At 39.1% G+C, this 21259-nt stretch overlaps 2 protein-coding genes across 2 annotated transcripts in view; both read left to right on the top strand.

The window, feature by feature from the left end:
• Positions 1-12217, top strand: part of LOC118808765 — a 23279-nt gene extending 11062 nt beyond the window's left edge. Inside the window, exons 13-18 of the mRNA XM_036571642.1 lie at positions 1560-1823; positions 1897-1995; positions 2116-2245; positions 6719-6849; positions 12045-12175; positions 12208-12217. Coding sequence (XP_036427535.1) covers positions 1560-1823; positions 1897-1995; positions 2116-2245; positions 6719-6849; positions 12045-12175; positions 12208-12217 — 765 coding nt within the window. The remainder of the gene's footprint in view (positions 1-1559; positions 1824-1896; positions 1996-2115; positions 2246-6718; positions 6850-12044; positions 12176-12207) is intronic.
• Positions 12172-21259, top strand: LOC118809644 (sushi, nidogen and EGF-like domain-containing protein 1). The gene is made up of 9 exons (XM_036573125.1): positions 12172-12308; positions 12383-12481; positions 12601-12730; positions 14632-14774; positions 14872-15150; positions 19431-19526; positions 19620-19764; positions 19863-19945; positions 20044-21259. Exons 1-9 carry the CDS (start codon positions 12219-12221, stop codon positions 20116-20118), a joined length of 1140 nt encoding a protein of 379 aa, XP_036429018.1. The 5' UTR covers positions 12172-12218; the 3' UTR covers positions 20119-21259.

The raw sequence follows: 21259 nt of genomic DNA, 5'->3' as shown, positions 1-21259 counted from the left end.
ACAATTGCCTGAGTTGATATGTCCTTCATTCAACCTGTATTTCCAATTTTCCTTTCTTTTTATTTTCTTAACAACAATTTCTATTTTGGTGGTTCTTAATCTGAGATCACAGGATTGTTGTCGAAAATAAGTACACATGCTTATATTTTTATGTTTGGTAAAGCTACTCAGAACTGCTGCAGAAAAAAAAAACTCTAAAATAACAGTCAGTTGCACGGTGGCTGCTTAGTAACACAGTTTGCTCAGCAATTTTGGTTACACGTATTTCCACATAAACACCGCTAAGAACAATCTTATTTGCTTCCAGGAATAACTTTATGTGATGCAAAGGACATAAAGTCCTTTCTGAAAAATAAGGTCTAAAAATGATTTTACTTTGATCTTTGACTTAGCAATTAAGATTGTTCTAGTGAAGACCTGCTAGTGCAACCAGCTCTATTTTGTGCCCTATACAGTTGGAAGCCTGGTAACTGCAGAACAGTGGTTCACTTGCCATGTGTCCAATGTCACACTGAATCCACAAAACTGCACCTTTGACTAGGACTGTGGTTGGCAATCCAAATGTTAAGAAGAGCCACTTTGTCCTTTCAACAAAAATCAAACCACCTTGGGAGTCACAACATTTTACCATCATGGCTGTGAATATGTCCCAGTATGTGCTAATGTACTAGTATATGCTAAAAATATAATATAAATGAAAATCCAGACTTACTTTACTCTGCTTTAAGCTTTATCTGTAGCTGCTTTTCTCACATCTCCGGCAGGATACTTTTCCAGAAAAGTAGAATACTTTCTTGTCTCTCAACATTCGACTTTTTATTAGGCTGAAGACAGTTTCACATTTTCCAGCTTCTTGTTCAATGTTTCCCGTTCCACCTTAAATGGTGCCTGAAGCACCAGAATGTAACTGATGCACTATTTAAGGTGGAATGGAAAAATTCAAATGAGAAGCTGGCAGATTACTTTTTAGTGTTTGAGATTAAACGTATCACAAAACCAGCTGGAGTGCTTATGAATGCAAATTCCATTTTTCAAACGGAAAGTTCATTTGTCTCCAAATTGTTCATCTTTAATTTTTCTCTTTACCCTTTCTATAACTACTAGCTAGGCGAGATTGTTGTCTGCATTGCGGTGACCCATAGTCTGTGCACCAATCTTCATGGTTAAAGGTTGGCAAATGAGCAAATGTATTACATTTATTAAAAAAGTCAAATTTTGGCTTGTAAAATAGGTGGAAAATGAGGTGGAGCCACAACAGGACTGTAAAAGAGTGGCATGCTGCTAACCCCTGGACTAGGATGACCAAAACATCAGTTACTGATACAAAAGAAGGAAATAGATCAGATGATACTATGTGACTAACACTGAGGAGTGTGGCTCTTAAGCAGGTGATGTTGTTTGAATTGGAAACCTACAACAGACAAACAAAAACTAATAAACTGTGGCCTCTATCCCTATTGTCTTCATTCAAAGAGCATCTCGACAATTTCTAAACACCTTAACTGCACATTGTTTAGTGTAACTATAAAATTCAGAACTGTTTTCTGTCCCTTTTTCAGCTCAGTATGAATGGTTTCCTGTCTTTTGAACCCCTCTACCCTGTCGGCTATGACCCGTCTCTGAACAAAGACATCATCGCTCCACTGTGGACTAAAATCCACATTTACACCAGAGGAAATATCTCCTACAGCCAAGCCACAAGTGGCCCTCTTTTAAAACTAGCTAGTAATGAAATTACCGAAATATTACCTGGCATTAAATTCTCTGTTTCCTGGGTCTTTGTCAGCACGTGGGAGAAGGTGGAATTTGAACCTGATGTAGGGGTAGGTGTTTTTCCTTATAATTAATTCATTGTTTCCAAGCAAATCAAATTTTAACACTGTTCTCCTCTTGAAGGAGGTGACTTTCCAAGTACTCTTGATCTCTGACAGTGAAAACCGCTCTTACGTCATGATGAACTATGGATCCATCCCCCCTTCTCCACAAGCTTGGATGGTAAGAGGATCAAGAGGACCATGTTCATGAACTTCCTTTAAATTTTGTTATGCTTTATAACTTTCCAAGATTATGTTATCATATACCCAGTATTCTGTATGTTTTTGTTATTCTTTTTAGGCTGGATATAAAACAGAGAACAATACCCATAATTTCACCATTGAGGCACCCAGTACCTCTAGTCTGTCTTCTACTACTAATGTTGGAATACCTGGTCACTGGGCATTTCGTGTTGATGGTGAAGTGTCAGGTGAATTTATAGTTACTTTGTTTTTGGGTTGATGTGCAGCTTTACAGCAACAATATAGACATGTATATCAAATTTCAAGTACAATGATAGAGTGCAAATAATGGAACAATGTGTTTGCATCTCACGTCAGACATGCAGAATGTAGTTCTGCTACAAGAATGCAGTTAAGGAATGCCCTAGCCAATCAGGGCTCAGAGATCGGCCGTCACAAACAAGTTCTGCAGCAGATATTAGCCCAGCTGCAGGGCCTGGCAAGGGCCCTTGCTGAAGCCCAATTAGCAGAAGCTTCAGTTCCACCCGCTGTCTGCCCAGGGTCGTGAAACACCTCAATCTGTTTTATTAAATCCTAGAGCAGAACCTCCCTAACCTTTCCTAGAAAGATATAACAGGGATTCCAGGCATTGTAGGAGGTTTCTCCCCGAATATAGGTAGCGCTGTAGGGAACGTGAGTCCATGCCCCTGTGGGTTACTCAGTTGACCAGCCCATGCAATTGGGTTGCAACCGTCCTTCTTGTCAGGAGTGCGACACTCGAATGAGAGAGGGCAGGTATCTTTACTGTGGGCAGTCTGGTCGTCTTTTTTCAGGTTGCCCAGAGCTTGCAGGAAAACCTGGGGTCCATTGCAGGGGAGCGGGCCTGTGACAGACCCAGAACCATCCTTCTAAAGCTGCTGGACTGTCACTTACATGCACCCTTTCATGTGGACAAAGTTTAAAAAAAAGAGGCCCCAAGTATTTGTTGACTTGGGCAGCTGGTAATTTTACTGATATTACTCTGGCTAAGACCCTAAATCTGCCCTTAGATAACCTAGAAGTTCCTGTATCAGATTTGTCCATTGAGGGCCACCATCTTGGGTCTGGGCAGGTAAATCAACAAACCTGGCCTGTCACCTTTCATATAAGTCAGCACACAGAGCAGATTTCCTTGCTAGTCATCTAGGCTCCAGAGTTACAGCTAGATTTAGATTCATATAGAACTTCGGTACTGTGGCCACCCCGTTGACTGACCTCGCTAACAAGGGAACATGATGTTTTCAGTGGACACAGAAGCCCAGAAAGCTTTTGAAGATCTCAAGCATCACTTGACTTCTGAAATTTCTTTATGCAATAGTGATGAATGGCAAAGTCAATGTGAGAGTTTCAGCTCTTTATGTTTGAGAAGTGCCATACAACACACTACTATAAACATGCATAGTACATTATGTTGCAGAGTAACTGTTTATTGAAACACAGTCCCTCTCGTGTTCCATTGCCTTAATACACACTCATAATGAAAATGCATTCCTAAGTCACATCTAGTTTTTAAATATGGCTGAAGCACAAAAAAGCCAGTTAACTGACGGTTTTGTCTATTTAGGAATGCCTTTTCAAATAAGAAAGTTGATAAATTCACTACAAAATGCTGTTTTTGTATTAACCAAGGAGTGTGTGTACCCTGTGCATAATGTGTATTTTACTGTTGAATAGAGCTATGCAGATGGGCGGGGGCTGATTTTATTAAGCAAATGTTATAAGCAATTGATATAAGAACTGAGGTGCCTGGAAGACACACACAAGTATTTAAAAGAGCTCAAATATGAAATAAGATGAATTTACCTTAGTTAGAAATTATAATAAAATTAGAATGATGGTGATGTGCTTAGGTCACATACTGACTTACCATGTACTCCTTGATAAGTAATCCATCATCATCATTCAGGTGCGGACAGAGAGCTTTTATGATGGCTTCTCTTTTAAGGTGGACATCCTTCACCTGCACATATTGATTGCACTTGTTTGAATGTACCTTCAACTGTTTAAAAAAAATGGACAAGCATACAAGGAACAGATAAAAGAAACATATGAACATCAAAATCCGATCATCTTAGAGACTGAAAAATGATTACTAGTTTGAGCAATAAAACAAATAAATAAAAAGTAGCTTTACAAAACAAATAGCCTCATAGTTAAATACAAATATCAAATCTGGATGATAAAAATGCACTTACCAGAGACTTTGAACATGCCACAGAATCCTTTAAAACATGGCACTCAACAACCTTGTTAAGCCTTAACCTATAAACAAAGAGGGCATTTAAATAAAATTAAATGAAAGACCATGTTAACATTTTATCTTAAACATAAGCTTTAGTTTAATGTTTTATCTCACCATGTGGAAGGACATAACAGTGCATTATTTTGGCTGAAATTTAATACATACATACATACATCATCTAAACCGCTTATCCTACTGGGTCGCAGTGGGGTGCTGGAGCCTATCCCAGCTGTCATTGGGCGGAAGGCAGGATACACCCTGGACAGGTCGCCAGTCCATTGCAGGGCTGAAATTCTTACAATAATATATATTACCCATATTATATATTACAATATATATTTTATATTTAGCTATTTGTTTTAATCCTTTGAGCATTATTTTAGTTTTAAACCAACTATGATATTTAAGTCACATCATGGTTATTTTAATCAATATAGCTATCAGGATTCCTCGTCTAGGGGTTGTGCATTATTGAGCATCAAAACCAATGTATAATAATTACTTCTACCACTTGGCACTTGAAGTCCATAATGTTTACCATAAATGCAGTTTGACTAAACATAAGGTAAACCCCATCTTGGTAACAATGAAAGGGGAGTTAACTACATGAGCAAAATACATTTGTGAGTGCATGTGCACCATCTTATATACAAAATTATATTCTGATTATAGTTATAATTACAGTTAGCATTAGCTTGATAGCTAGTTAACAAGATAACGGATTCTATAATGGCATATACTAAATCTCCACTGACAATTCTGATAGAGCAAAGTCGAGCGATGGGTGTTGAAGGAACAGAAAGCTGAAATTAATCTTAAACCTGCTTCGTGGTGCTTGTAGCCTACTAGCTAAGTTAGCCAGCCAGCTGCTAACACTAACGTTTGCTTAGCTATCTAACGCTAGCTAGCTGCGCTAACGGTATCAGAGTCCATGTTGGAACACCATATTGCAAACTGGGTTCATCGAACAGAGCATTAGCGTTAGGTGTTCAATGGACAAACGATGAAATTAAACCAGGTAACTGATGTCTGTAACCTACTAGCTGTTCACGCTATGTTTTCTAAGCTAATGCTAGCTACAATAGCGTTAGCAGGCTCCATATCCAAACCCCAGGCTCGGTGGAGCTAGCTAACTAAGGCTGAAATTAAACGGGTTTATGGACACCTGGTACCCAAATATCATATCCAAAATCACAGGCGAAGCGAGCACAGCCTCCTCAGTGGGAAAAGATTATTACAGGTCATGTCAAGGACACACAACCAGGTCTGTTTACTTCAGATATGCGTTGAATTGAGCCCCTCACAAACTTACGCTATGCTAGTCGTCCATTAACTGTACATTTTCATCAAAGTTATATCCAACGCTGCGTTGTGTTTGTGCATCTATAACCATTTAAACAATATTTTAACGTGTACTTGACACAGCAAGGAAAACGTACTCGTCTGCAGTGAACTTTAGAAAATGGCGCCGTTACTTAGCTAGCTAGCTAGCAGGCTAGGTCCACAGTTAAGTTAGCTAACGGTTGTGTTCATGAGCAAACTTAGTGAGGACCTCAAGTGACCTCAACATAGACAGATACTTATGAAGGGCACATTAAATTAAACACTGACCTTTACAATTAAAACACTGTGGTCAGCTTTAGTAAGTTTAGTGATTATCTGACTGAGTAACGTTTGTGTACTTTGAATATGCGTTGGTTTAAACTAACCTGGCTAGCTAGCTAAGCTAGCGAATTTTAAGCCATGCTAAGTTGTCCCGTAACCTTGCGTTTGGCAATTATATTTTTCTGCGTAAATGTCATGAACATGTTATATGTCCATAATGACAAACAATAGACAATACACAATATCCTACCTTGTGAATGTAAGATGAGAGAATTTCCTCAGGTAATCCAAATCTTCCCAGAGAGGAGGTGTAGAAAATGGATGCCGTCAGCTCAGGAAAAGTTGTGCACGTTTCTACCCCTTGACACAACATAATTATTTCTAATTCACTTTAAGCATGTTTCATATGTTTAGCTTACTGGTTTTCAACATTGCTTATTATTATTTAGTTGAAGCAAAAACACATTCAAATTGAGAAAACATGCACAATTTTGTATTATGTAAAATTTACTAAGGGCCAAGTTCATTTTTTTCAGTGAATTTATTTACCAACTTTCACTGATGAGTCTGTATGCAGAGAGTCGTCATCTTCATTTTGTCCTTTTCTCTCATTTAACACAGTTCTAATTATAAAACAAACATTCTAATGACTTATTTCTGTCATTTTTACAGCCTTATTTTAATAAAGATTTATTTTTATTCTTAAAAGGAGTTAATTTAATTTATTTTACTTTACATATTTACGCACTGTGTTACTGTTATTACCAGAGACAGAAAAAGAATGGATGTCATAATTATAATTTCTTTTTTCTGTTTTCTAATATCTTTCTTGCAGCTCCATCTACGTTTTTCTTTCCCATGCTACCTGGTGCTATTCAACATGCTGTTACTACTGATGGAGGTTCTACACTGATCCAGCTTGACTATCCATTCTTCTACTTTGGAAAACCACATTCACAATTATATGTAAGTAGAAGAGCAGAACAGAATGGTTAAAGAATCATTCTGACACATTGCATCATAGGATGTTAGGCACCCTATTCTGTGGAATGCGGAACAGGGTGGAAGTTGTTCTGAAGAGTTGTTGAATTTGAGTTAGTGTAAAATATCGATTTTGTTCCTCAAATCTGAAATGCTGCATTGTTTCATTCAAAGTACACTAAATGGCCAAAAGTATGTGAATACCTGGCTGTTACACCTGCGTGAGCTTGTTGGACATCCTGTTCCAAAACCATCACCATGAAGTTGGTCCCCCTTCTGCAACTGTAACAGACTCCACTCTTCTGGGAAGCTTCCCACATGATTTTGGAATGTATCTGTGGGAATTTGTGCCCATACAGTCAAATCAGCTTTTATCAGACACTGATGTTGGATGAGAAGGCGTGGTTCATAATCAGTGTTTCAGCTGATTCCAAAGGTGTTCGGTGGGGTTGAGGTCAAGGCCACTGGTGTTCCTCCACACCAAACCCATCAAACCATGTGCTCACTTTGTGCAAAGGTCATACTGGAAATGGTTCTTCCCTAGACTGCTGCCACAATGTTGGAAGAATATAATTGTCTACAATGTCTTTGTATGCCATAACATTAATATCACCTTTCACTGGAACTAAGGGGCCCAAACCCTGAAAAACAGCCTATTATCCCTCCTCCAAAAACTTTACTGTTAGCACTATGCATTCCAGTAGGTAGTGTTCTCCTGGCATCCACCAAACCCAGATTCATCCATTAGACTGCAGGACAGTAAAGCATGTATGTTTAAAGTCATCATCACCACAGAGACCACAATTTATTGCTCCACAGAACACGTTAGTGATCTTAGGCTTGTGTGCAACTGCTCTTGTGCTGTTATTTCTTCTAGAGGCAGTGATGCAACAGAGGATCACCCATTTTTATGTGCTACACACTTCACCACTCGGCTGCTTTGCTCTGTGAGTTTGTGTGTTCTACTAAGGTGTTGTTGCTCCTAAATGCTTCCATTTCAAAATAATAGCACTTTCAGTTGACTGGGGCAGATCTCGAAGGGTAGAAATGTCATGAACTGGTTTGTGACAAAGGTAGAATTCAAGAATTAAAAGTCCCTGAGCTCTTCATTATGACCCATCCCATTACCAATGTTTGTCTATGGAGCTTGCCAGGCTATGTGCTTGATATTATAGAGCTGAAACACCTAAACTAAACCTAAACCTATTAATTAGGAGTGTTGTCCACATACTTTTGGCCATATGGTGTATTTGTATTAAATTGCTTGCTGAAGTAATATTTTTAGGTTGCACTGACAAAAAGATTTGACATTGTCTCAGACTCTCCTCTTCAATTATCCTCCTCATTTCAGTTTGTTTCAGAGGGTGTAGGTCAGGGGACATTGGGTGATGGTCATTGCAGAAGTTAATCATTTTAATGTGAATTTGAAGGAATGCTTCAGATTTTGTCCTGATGATGCAACAATGGTCAAGCTTTACAAGACAGACTTTGCTCTGAAATGTTTTGAGACCCGACAGGTTTATCTTCTGGGATTATTACTTCTATGTATCTATGTATCTTAACAAGGTTCCCAGAGCCAAACATGTTCTCAGCATCACACTTTCACCACCATATTAAACAGTGTGCAAGATTCTGTTCTGCATGTGTGTAAAATAAACAAGTATCTTCTTCCAGAAAGGCTCATAATAGGCATAATTCATGCAAAAGACACCCCTGGTAAAATTACATTTTGTTAATTTTCTAAGTCACATTTCGGTGCATAATTACTGTTTATTTGCTCAATTATCTGTTATATTTGCCAACATGTATATATTTATATATATGCCACGCCATTTAGAAATATATTTAAATATATATATAATGACTGAAAACCCTGGATATATATTGAAAGTCTGAATATATGGAATGAAACCTTAGAATATGGAATAAAATCTGACATCATCAAGGCACCAGCGTCATCTTGTGTTTTGGATGTGTGAGATTCCATACAGAAACCATATTAAATACTGTTACCGGTACTATTTTGGCCTGTACATTTGCCAGGGTGTTAATTATTACTATTACTATTACTGCTACTAGATTTCGTGCTGACTCAGTCACTGCCTGCATCCGTACAGGATAATATCACACATCGAAAAAACAAGATGGCGTAAGCATTTCGATGACGTCACATTTAATTCCATATTCTCAGGTTTTATTCCATATATTCAAAGTTTCATTCCATATATACAGACTTTCATTCCATATATTCAAAGTTTCATTCCATATAATCAAAGATTTTTTGTCATTATATATATATATATATATATATATATATATATATATCATGCTCTGAAATCTGCAGAAATATACTAGATTTAAGCTTGTTCCCTGTAGATGATGTGTAGGCTTATTTTCACTTTGCTAACAAAATTAGCAAAATATGCACATGACTATAACTGTTGCCCTGATAGTGCAGAGGTACACTCTCAGAAATAAAGGTACGAAACTGAGGGGCAGTACCCCTCTTGTCACTGGGGTGGTACGCTCAAGGGTACATCTCAGGACCTTTAGTCATCTCGTCTCCAGGATTTTTTTTTTATTGATCTGTTTTAAAACATTAGGTTATGAAAAGGTACAAATATGTACTTTTCACCTGGGAAAACTCATGGTACACAATTGGACCTTAACCACTTTTGTACATTTACATTGTTTGTTACATTGTTTGGGAACATTTACATTGTTTGTAGCTTGATGAACGAAAATTGTACCTGCACAGAACCTTTATTTCTAATGGGGTATTTCGAGGTGTACAGTTTCCTAATTTCTAAAGTTTAATCAACATTTAATCAGTAAATTGATCATTTTATTAAGGTTTTCTCTGACATGACTTTGATTTACTGTTTGTATTTGTAGTTTGGTTCCCTTCGTCCGAAACAAAACCAAAAATGATATTATGTTATGTGTTAGTTCTGTCTTGCTTAGTGTTCAGACATATGTGATATACAAAAATGTAAAGAAAATGGGTAAAAATTACATATGGGTACAATATGGGTAAGAATTACAACTCATTGGGCAGATTTTATGATGTACATTTGAAGACAATAGCTGTGATCCATCAAACATTCATAATCATGTTGTTATCTGGTCTAAGTGAGTGTTGCACCTTAATACATGTATATTAAGTAATTTACAGTGGCATCAAAAATGCTTCAGACTTGTTTTAAATCCAAAACTGTCCATTCCAGTACTCCCAAACTCATGAAGAGATAATACATCTTCCACTTGTCAAAACAGCATCAGAAGTTTGTCTCTTGTATGTACAAAAGAAGGAAAGAAACAAGATAGATCTGTGTGATATATTTGGTCCATATGGCACTTAGGCTACGTTTACACAGCAGGTAAAAGTGGCCCAAATCTGATTTTTTCACCAAATCCGATGTTTTTGTTTGGTTGTTCACATTATCTTTTAAATGTGACCTGTATGCGACATCAGTCTGAACAGATCTCGCTCCGAAACCGACCTGCATGCGCAAAAGAACAATGCTCCACGAGGCGGAGGTAAACAGTCATGACGGGCAGCGAACGCCTGGCGCTCCCTGAGCTTCAGTTTCGTCTTCGCCAGCATCACAGGAGCGATTATGAAGTTCCAGTGGTTGACAGCTGGACTCATTACCCAGATTGTGTTCGTGTTCACCGTAAAAAAGGCACGTTATTCAGTCACGAGCACTTCTTTGGTTCGTGTCCTCAGATTCTTTAAACGCTGCAGCCTCGGGCTCCTGCGGCAGTGCTCGGCCGTTTCGTTCGAAACCTATTTGAGCACGGAGCGGTTGCGATGAGTCTCTTCTATTTTTTAGTGCATAAACATCAGACTAAATGTTTATGAGTCTCAGCAGCGCGAAATTATGACGAATGTCGAGTTGGACTGACGTAAAAGTCGCATGAATTCCGATCTGGCTGTTCAGACTGAGTCGCATTGCCGCAGATCGGATACGTATCGGATTTCAGTACCACATATGAAAGCGTCTCAAATCGGAATTGAAAATGTCAGATTCAATGCGTTTTTTGCTGTTCACACTGCCACACAGACACACATCTGTGTCACATTTGAGGAAAAAGATCGGATTTGGGCCACTTTTACCTGCTGTGTAAACGTAGCCAAAGTCTGAACAGGCAGATCGTAATTCATGCGACTTTTACGTCAATCCAACTCGACGTTCATCATAATTCCGCGCTGCTGAGACTCATAAATATAGTCTGATGTTTCTGTACCAAAACATTAGAAGAGACTCAGAGCAGCCGCTCCGTGTTCAAACAAAACGGCCTAGCGCGGCCGGAGGAGCCCGAGGCTGCAGCGTCAGACAACAGTTTAAAGAATCCGAGGACACGAACCAAAGAAGTGGCCGTGGCCGAATAACGCGCCCTTTTTTCGGCGAACTCGAACACATTCTGGGTGACAAGTCCAGCTGTCAGTCATTGGAACTTCATACTCGCTCCTGTGATGCTGGCGAAGACGAAACTGAAAGCTCCGGGAGCGACAGGCGTTCGCTGCCCGTCATGATCGTTTACCCTTGGATGAGCCGCCATGTGAAGCATTGTTCTTTTGCGCATGCCAGTCGGTTTAGGAGCTGATATGTTCAGACTGATGTCGCATACAGGTCACATTTAAAAGATAATGTGAACAGCCAAACAAAAAATCGGATTTGGTGAGAAAATCAGATTTGGGTCACTTTTACCTGCTGTGTAAACACAGCCTTAGACTTCAAATGAGCCTCACCAGAGATCATTTGGAAGCAGACTGAGATGCAGTGTTCTCACTTGCACACTAACAGAGCAATCACACCAGTGTTTGTTTAAATCATAAGAGACCTGCTGAGTCTAAACATTGTTTTAGGCCTCAGGTAGCTTAGAAAGAAAGACGACTGCTTAGAGTTTCATAAAGACTGAAGAACGTCAAAAAAGTAAAACCAAGATTTCACTTCAATCTGATTAGGATTTCACATAGTTAAGAGTTACTTCATTATTCAGACTACTTTTTAATTACTGAACTCTCTGCTAAATAGCAATGGCTCACTTTAATTTTAAAGAAATTCATAACAGAGCATCTCAGAAAGATGTGGGGTATTAATTTGCGAGTTACTGAATGAGTCTTCAGTGTAACTTTATTATTCTGAATTCTTTTGTGATTATTTCTTTTTCAGCTCAGTATGGATGGTTTCCTGTCTTTTGAGTACCTCTACCTTGAGGGCTATGACTCAACTCTGAACAAAGACATCATCGCTCCACTGTGGACTGACGTTGACTCTTACACCAGAGGAAACATCTCTTATGAGCAAGCCACAAATGGGTCTTTGATTGAACTAGCTACAAATGAAATGAACAGGATGTTCTCTGGGTTGAACTTTTCTGTTTCCTGGGTTTTTGTCGCCACTTGGGAGAAGATGGAATTTGAACCTGATACAGGGGTAAGAGTCTGTCCTTATAACTCAGTCACCGACTCCAAGCTAAATACATTTTTAATACTTTTATCCTCCTGAAGGAGGTGACTTTCCAAGTCGTCGTAATCTCTGATAGCAACAACCGCTCTTATGTCCTGATGAACTATGGATCCATCCCTCCTGATCCACTATCATGGATGGTAAGAAGAGCATGTTCATTCATGTTTTTAGTAATTTCATAATGCTTTATGATATTAAAACAAAAAGTAGGCAAATAAATAGCACTCATAATGTATCATTCTATTTGAATATTTTTCAGGCTGGATATAAGACTGTGGGCAACACATATTCTTTCAGCATTCAGGCACCCAGTACCTCTAGTCTGTCTTCTACTACTAATGTTGGAATACCTGGTCGCTGGGCTTTCCGTGTTGACAGTGCAGTTTCAGGTGAATTTACTGTCATTTTGTCTTCGGGGTGATGTGCAGCTTCTCAAAACAATTTCCAAGCAATATGATACACTGATAATACTAGAGTCTGACTGATACATGTGTTAGCTGGCATTTTGGCCATTATCATAGATCTGCAATTTTTATGGCATCAACAATATTACCAGTGATGCACAATTAATTAGCAACTTTTTCCAATGCAGCGTCGTTGGATTTTTAACTTCTAATGTTCTGATGATGGAGCAATGCTCTGCTGTATCACTGGGAAGCCTAATACATAATAACGTATATCACATCAATTACATAGTGCACTGCTGAATCTGTACACAAAAAAATTAACCTTTACCATTGGTCAAACTCTTGACGTTTCAGAAGGGGCTTAAGGAGCATGCCAAGCCTCCCCTACCCCCTGTTAAAAGGACATTTGTTGCTGTTGGTGTTGTTATTTGTTAGTTTACGATTTGTCTATGTGTTGACAGTGTTTTGTGTTGGACTGCGAGTTAGTTAGTGTGGGTTTAGTGTCTACCATGACATGACATTGTATGGCTATCATGCCCTTCCCCACTATTCTTGCTGCTATTCAGTTACACTGGACTGGGCGTTTCCTGCTGCCTGTTGAACTGCCTGTGCAACAAAAGAGCATGTGCCATGTGTGCACAATGTTTTCCACATCATCTTCTCCTGGCGGAACTTCACAATAACTTAGCAGCATTGACCAGCTGCAGTTCTGGCATGGAGTGGTGGCACGGTCAGTCAGGAAGCTACTCCCAGACAGACAGAGGCCAGAGGAAGAGCAGATAAGCATGGTGGCAGCACAGTTGAGCATGATGGTTCAGCAGGCATACCTGGTATCAAGAAGGCTGTGCAGGAGAGCCTGGCTTCCTAAACGCACTGCTGCCAGAGGAGCTGAGACGGCACCAGCCAGCCTTCAATCTGCCTTCACAGAAGCAGAGAGGGCAGAACTCATCCTCGACATGGAAGCTTCAAAGTGAGCAACACAACACTACACAATGAAGGAGCTTGAGGAGCCAATCAGCCACCACTGCACTGCTCACTGGGCTGTAAGTGTTGCTGTTACATTCAGGCATGCCCCCTTCCACAGAGAGCAGCACACTTCTCAGCTGGGAGGCAGCAACAGCTAGACAGGGGGAGGAGGTGGTCATGATGGAGGGCCTGAGCCGAGTGAACGGGTTCAGGCTCACACCTATACAGGGTGTGTGCATTCTTGGGTTGGACTTTGTCATGGTGACTTGGGCTGTGCTCAACCTGTGTTGACCAGAGCAACAGACATTCTCAATCCCTGGATGCGGTGAGACATCAGAGACTTTGTTTGGACTGGGAGGGCCACTGGAACAGCTGACCCTTGGGGGTGGGGGGAATGGGGCTATTTCGTAAGGAGATTTTGGGGAGTGGGATGCAAAACTGTGCTGTGTGCCACCTTTCATTAAAAAGACATTTGTTACAGTTGTTTTTATTAATGTTGCTTGTTTAAGATGTGTCTATGTAGCGACTTTGTTTTATCTTAGGCTGGAAATTAATTAGTGTGGGTTTAGTGTCTACCACAAAGTAACATTGTATGGCTATTGGTGACCTTCCCTGCTATTCTCAAAATCAGTACCACTGGGCTGGGCATTTCTTGGTGCCTGTTGAACTGCCTGTTCAATTTGCCCATGTATGCAGTGTTTTCTGCATTTTCTTTTATGCTAATGCCACAATTACTAATGAAAAAACAATTATGGAAAGCATCCATGAAAATTGCACATCCTCATATTTATCATAAGTAGCAATTGACATTCATTGACATACATTCAGAACAACATGAATTGTACTAGATTTATTATTTGTAAATGTTTATGTTAAAGATTATTCAATAATGCATAGCATCTTCAATTCTCTCACAGTGTCACCACCACCAGCACTGTTCTATCCATTTGGCTCAGGAGTCGGAGATACTTTTAATACCCTTAGTGATGATGGAAGCTCACCTGCTATAAACTTACAGAGTCCATTCTCTTTCTTCACATGCACATACACTAAGCTATATGTGAGTGGCTATAATCATTATTAAAGCTGAACCATGAATAAAAATGTCTTTTTTTAAACTATCGATTCTTTAATTGTCTTTTTTTTTTCACTTGCAGGTCAACAACAATGGACACTTGACGTTTGATCAGCCGTGGGACAGCTATACACCCACTCAGTTCAATGCTTATAGTGGAAGAGATATCATCGCTCCATTCTGGACTGATATTGATCATCGTGGAGCTGGCACTATCTCATATAATCAGTACACTAGTGGCAGTGTCCTTTCACAGGCCACACGGGACATAAACCAGTACTTTCCACAGTTTATCTTCACCGCCTCTTGGGTCTTTGTTGCAACATGGGATAAAGTGGCGTACTACAGCTACTCAGGCACAGTAAGATATCAAATTTTAAGAGAAATTGCTTGGAATTAACAGGCACGTCTGTTTTTGAAAATGTTAAGTGCGCTTATAATTCCATATCCTAATTAAAGCACTTGTATAACAGATTTGTACACCTTATAAGGAAACGTCTTGTATATGTCAAGTGTCATCACTAACTGTTGTTAGTGGGATGCCACCAACTTCGTAATAGGAGAAAATGTAGAATAAAATTCATTATACAAAATTGTCAATAAATGTCAAAACAACCATCTGCCAACAATTAGTAAGTGTTAAACAGTGCTGGTAATCCTGAGACAGAAGCTGGTTAGCATTAACTTAGCTAGCATAATAACAGCTATGCTCACCACAAACCATGTTTGATTCTGGCTTAAAAGCACTGACACAAGTTTAGATGATTTCTCAAATCTGAGGGAGCAGCTGGTGTTGGAGGGACAGAAAGGTGAGACTAAACCTATTTTTTGGTGTTTGATTCTGTAGCATACTAGCTAACTTTACATTAGCTTAGAGAGCAGCCTACAGATCCATTCTGTGCCACACACCACAGCACAGGTTCAATTCCAAATAACTTAGCTAACAATTGCTTAGTTGGCAGGCCAAAAGTGCCACATATGACAGTACCAACTCTATAGCACAGAACAGATGTTCACATTACACTTGTTTAGAGAATTAAGACTCATATCTGAGAGCATAGAGAGTGTAGCTGTTCGCTGTCACTGAGCCACTGTCCTGCCTAGTTTTCCTTAAGCATTTTCAAGTCCTGATTTAGCAGCACATCAGAAAAAGACAACCGGCAAAATGTGGCTGTGATAACCATTTGTCTTGCAGTGGAGGACAATAGTCAGCATCTGTGAAGTAATTAGAAGGAATCTCTAGCACTGCAGACGCAGTTTCTTTCCCACCAGTCCCTCTTCCCCTTAAATCTGAATGGGTGAAATGTGTTTATCTGGCTGTTTACAAGACAGACACAGACCAGATGGTTGACAGTTATAATTTCTTTTATCATTTTATATACTGTCATCATTTTTAAATACCATGCCATACCTTATTATCGTTGCTTTGTCCAATCCTAAAGAGCAGCCGTAATATTAAAACCATCTCCTTGTTTCTAAATGTAACATATACACTTACCATATATGTGCACTTTGTACTTCTACTATTATAGACTGTACTCCATCTGTTTCTTTGCATAAATTGTCAGACCCCTTTTTACCCTGTTCTTCAATTTAAGGACCCCCACAGGACTGCCACAGAGCAGGTATTATTTGGGTAGTGCACCATTCTCAGCACTGTAGTGACACTGACGTGGTGGTGACATGGTAGCATGTGCTCTGCTGGTACAACTGTTTCACGCATAGAAGCGCTGATGCAGAGGTGGGAGAAATACCCTTACTTAAGAAAAAGTCCCTTACTGAAGTAAAAGTACTAGTAATATAGTAAAAATACTAAAAGTAAAGTATGACTCAGATTTTATCTGAAGTAGAAGTATAAAAGTACATGATTATAAATGTACTTCAGATAAAAAAAGAAAGTATTTCTTTAAAAATCATTTCTAACTCAATTTTTTAAATAGTATTTTTTTTTACTGAGGGCTAAAGTAACACATCCATGAAATTGAATGCACATAATGGTTTACACACACCAACACACATGCAAATGTCCTAAATATTATTACATCAGGCTACAGTCCATTCCTAACAGCAGTGCAGTCATCACTCTACATATTCCAACACTTAAACCATGATGCAAAACAAAATCAATTAATCAGAAATCTGGGTTCACATAAACACAACCAACACTGCAGCACCTTCACTATTCACCTGCTCACCACAGACACAACTTCCACCCTAAGAAGACGACAAAACTAAGTTAAAATCAGACAGCTGAGATGTACAAAATTGAACCTACAAAGATAAAGATGTACAAATTTAAAACTTAATAATTATCAAAGCCAAAATCACAGGTTACTGCCACAGCGGGCAAACTCAAATGAAGACAACATGAACGTTAAATCAAATAGCTGATGTGCAAAGACAAGGAAATACAAAACTGCCACCTTTACTAACCTAAACCAAATCATCAGAAGCAAAAGCATATTGCCACCACAGGCATGACACCTGTTTATGATCTATTTATTTCTTACCTGTAATGACTCAATGCACTGAAGTAATGTTAGATGTTTGCTTTGACATTTTCACAAAGTCCATTCCAGATTTTATAGTAGAAGAGTTTAACTACCAAGGTACCAAAGTACCACTTTAAGTACCAAATTCACAAAAATAAAAGTTTTTACATTTGTTTTTACACTTAAATGGACAGATGTACGTTTAAACATCCCCAGTTACATGATTTAAATGCAACTAGATATTTAAATTTAAAAACTGGTGCACTGATAATAAACTGAAGGTATGAAGCAACTTGGTAGAGCTGCTTATTGTGTCAGCCAAATTGGATGATATTGTGCCCAGATTCACACAGTCATGCTAATCTTGCAAGGCTGAAGTTAGCTTCATTTTCAAATTTGTATTCCACCTTAAAAAGTCCTGCAGTTGTAGGCTACCCTTTGTATGGGTGTCTGAACCTATCTGCTCATCATTTAAGGTGGAACAGGAAATGAAGAACAGGAAACTTCAGCTTTATCTTTCCACCATACAAATCTCAGTTACAGTTAGCAAGCTGAGGCTGCATCACTTGAGACAGGTGACGCTGGTTTGACCCCTAAATTACTACAGATATACACTTTCATGTAACATTCGTAGTTTGACCGTTCTTGTGCTGTGAGTTTATTCAATAGCTTGCGGTACCCGGCCCAAAACACTACTGGGCCCACAAAGAATTCTCCGGACTCTCTAAATCACTTGCAGCTTTGAATAAGGCTACGTTCACATTAGAACCCTTGTTGCTCAAATCAGATTTTTTGCTCAAATCCGATCTCTCTGACATGATGGTTCACACTGTTTAGGTAAGTGATTTAAATCCGTGAACGAACCGGCGTCCTGAAATGACCCATATGCGCACATCCTACTCAGTAACGTCAAGTGAATGAATCATGTGCATCATCAGCAAACAAACTAACGTGCAGAACGAGCTTCGCTGTGAAGATAATTAACTCTGATCAGCTCTCAGCTGTTCATTATTAGAGCGAAATGAAGGCAAAAAGGTGAGATGTGTTGCTTTTACACTGTTTACAGGCTTTAACGTCTGTTCGGACGTTCAGGTCTGAGTCAGTTTAGGGCAAAAAATCTGATTTGTGCCTCTTCAACCTGGTAATGTGAATGTAGCCTAGGTCTGTGGATGCAGGTTTTCTCAGATGCAATGTCCGTATTAAGCACTGACTCGACACTGTCACTTTCTTTGGATTCCATTGCCTCATCTGTTCATTTTTTTCCTTTTCCCACATGCTCACTGCTGGGGCCTGTAAACTGTGAAAGCAGCCAATCACAGGTTCACTCCTCTACCCACTGCCCAACCCCCCATTCTCCCACCCCCCCGTTGCACATCCAGCTGGATTCCGATTTGCACTTCATTAAGTCCCTGAATGTATTTGCCTGATTAAAAAATACATAAATAAGTTGAACAGTGTAACACGCTGTGTTATTCATCCTCTAGCTCTTCATCAATGGTCAGTTTCTGACCACTGATTCACTCTTGGTTAGATTTTTTTTTTTTTGAGTGCTGAACTACTTGGTATTGGGCATGGTGACTTTAGGCTGATCTGTGGCTAAATTGCAAATCTATTGCCAATGCTTTTCTATGGAGATTATACCAGTTGTGTATGAGCAACTGAATACCTGTGTCAGCAATGAGTGCACCTTAAAAAGCTGAATTCGTTCATTAGTGGTGGTGTCTACATACTTTTGGAAGCATAGTCTATGTTGTAACAGGAAAGTGATGAATCAGCATCTATTACTGCAGCGATTAGCTTATTACCTGCCAATTTCCGTTGGCTATTTTTGAATGATGAAATGTTCTCAAACGCATTCTGTGTGCATTCTGCTATTTTTTTGTGTGACACAAGTGCTGTCCCATAAAAAAGTAAGCCTACATCCCTTTGTTAATTTCAGTGGAAGTCCATATTTTGTAACCTCCCCACAGTTAACTACAGTGATCAGGCCTGAGTGTATATAGATAATAAGTGTTTTTTGATGAAATAGCTAAGAATAATAGAATACTGTACTGTTTGGTGTCTGGAAGTGTACTGAATAAAACAAGGAAAGCATATTACAATTGGATTCTGGTACATTTTAAAACATTTCCTTTACTTTGTCTTTCAGGAAACATCATTTCAGGTGGTTCTGATTACTGGTGACGGTTTTTCTTTCATGCTGATAAATTATGGTGACATTGCACCAACAAACTACAGGGTGGAGGTAAAATCTAACCTCTATACATCATCTAAACATCATCTATATAACACAGAACTTTATTCTTTATTCCTGATTCTAAACATTTTCTCTGTTTAGGCTGGATATGACACAAACTTCACAGACTACTTTGTAATTCTCTGGTCAAACGACAAATCCACCATTCCGAACCTCAAGTATTTGAGTAATGTGAATGTCCCAGGACGCTGGGCCTTCGTGCTAAACCAACCCAGTAACATAAATGGTAATGATATTTTGCTGTAATGAGTGTTCCTCATACTAAACCTTTATTCTGAAATGACTCTGTACTGTGTTTCACTGTCATTGTGCATCTTCCTACAGATGGCGTTCTTGCAGCTCGACTGAAAGTCCTGACAGGCTCTAATCTAACAGACACCAATAACCAGAAGATCTTTGTACAGCACGTAAGCTAATACAGTTTCCTGACTGAACTTTGCAGTAAACATTCAAAGTCCTAGTCCTCATTTATAAAAATATTTGTGAAAACTCTTTTGTTTTTCAGCTTCAGGATGAACTGAGGAGGAGAGGCGTTACATCCACTATAAAAGTGAAACGTGCTCAAAAGAAAAGTCCATGATTAGAAGATCCAGAAGAATCTCTGTTTCACTGTGGGATATATTATCAAATTACATTTAGCTGATTAATGATATGGTGGTGGTGTTTTGGTATGTAACACCTGTAACCTTTAATAGTAATGAATTTGCTGAAGATTGCCAAACTTAAATTCATTAAATATAAACCGTGGTTTTGTCTAGGCAGAAATGGTGCAGGGTTATAGAATTTTAGCCTGGGGGTTGTGATCCTTTTAGTCATTTTCAACAAAGTGTTTTTTTTTCAGTCTTTAGAAACTTATTGGCTTCTGTGGTTGCTAAACAAAACTGCTCACCAAAAACATTATATACAATAACTTCTCCACTTGTGGTAATGGTAGTGTATCATGAACAACATTGTTGCTGCGTTCACATGTTGGCTCTAAAAAAAACGTCGCTCTGTGGTTTATAGCACTGTGGTTATTGTACACAACTGGTTACTCCTACAACAACCTACAACATTACCCTGGTACAACACTGTTGCTGTGTTCACATGTTGGCTCGGAAAATAGAGTCGTTTCCATTTCTATGTGACCGATAGCAGAAACATTGCCATTGTGACAGTATTATGGCCAAGGTGTGAAATACAGGGGGCACTGGAGGGGGGGGTCTGCTATCCCATAATTAGCCCTTTGGATGCCCTGAAAGCCACAAAATCAAATTTTTTGAAGGGTCCCTAAAACACTTAAGCAACACATTATAGTGTTATGGTATCCATCAACCCTGCTAAGTTTGCGAGAAAATGAACACCTTCATAAGAATTCAGAAAAAAGGTGTTTTATTTTAGTCTGCTTTACCTTCCACCAAAATGGCAAGGTTCTGCTCTTATTGTTCTTAACCTACCAGCGCAGCAGCAAAAATCAAGAGAACATTCTGTGCTCGTTTACTTTTTTTTGTTGCATAGTACTAGGTGATTCCGGACTTCAGCAGTGAGTGCAATTACATGAGCTTAATAACCTGATAACTGCTGAAAATCAGATGTTGTTAGTACGCCATTCATTGTGTTTACACGTTTCCCATTGCAGATATTGGGAAAACTCTGGGTCTACATGAGTCAGTTAATAATCGGATTTCTGCTTTGCAACCAGCCAACAGAAGACATAATGTAAATGTAACAAAAATCTGAAT

The sequence above is a fragment of the Colossoma macropomum genome, unplaced genomic scaffold, assembly GCF_904425465.1.
Source record: "Colossoma macropomum unplaced genomic scaffold, Colossoma_macropomum, whole genome shotgun sequence".
Taxonomy (NCBI): Eukaryota; Metazoa; Chordata; class Actinopteri; order Characiformes; family Serrasalmidae; genus Colossoma; species Colossoma macropomum.
Note: the sequence above shows the minus strand (reverse complement) of the source record. Positions and strands in the feature narration are given on the sequence as shown.

Coding starts and splice junctions, on each gene's coding strand:
- LOC118809644 (XM_036573125.1), top strand. CDS start 12,219: ATGAACAGGATGTTCTCTGGGTTGAACTTTTCTGTTTCCTGGGTTTTT. Junction 12,482..12,600: donor CTGATCCACTATCATGGATG/GTAAGAAGAGCA, acceptor AATATTTTTCAG/GCTGGATATAAGACTGTGGG. Junction 19,946..20,043: donor AGAAGATCTTTGTACAGCAC/GTAAGCTAATAC, acceptor TTTGTTTTTCAG/CTTCAGGATGAACTGAGGAG.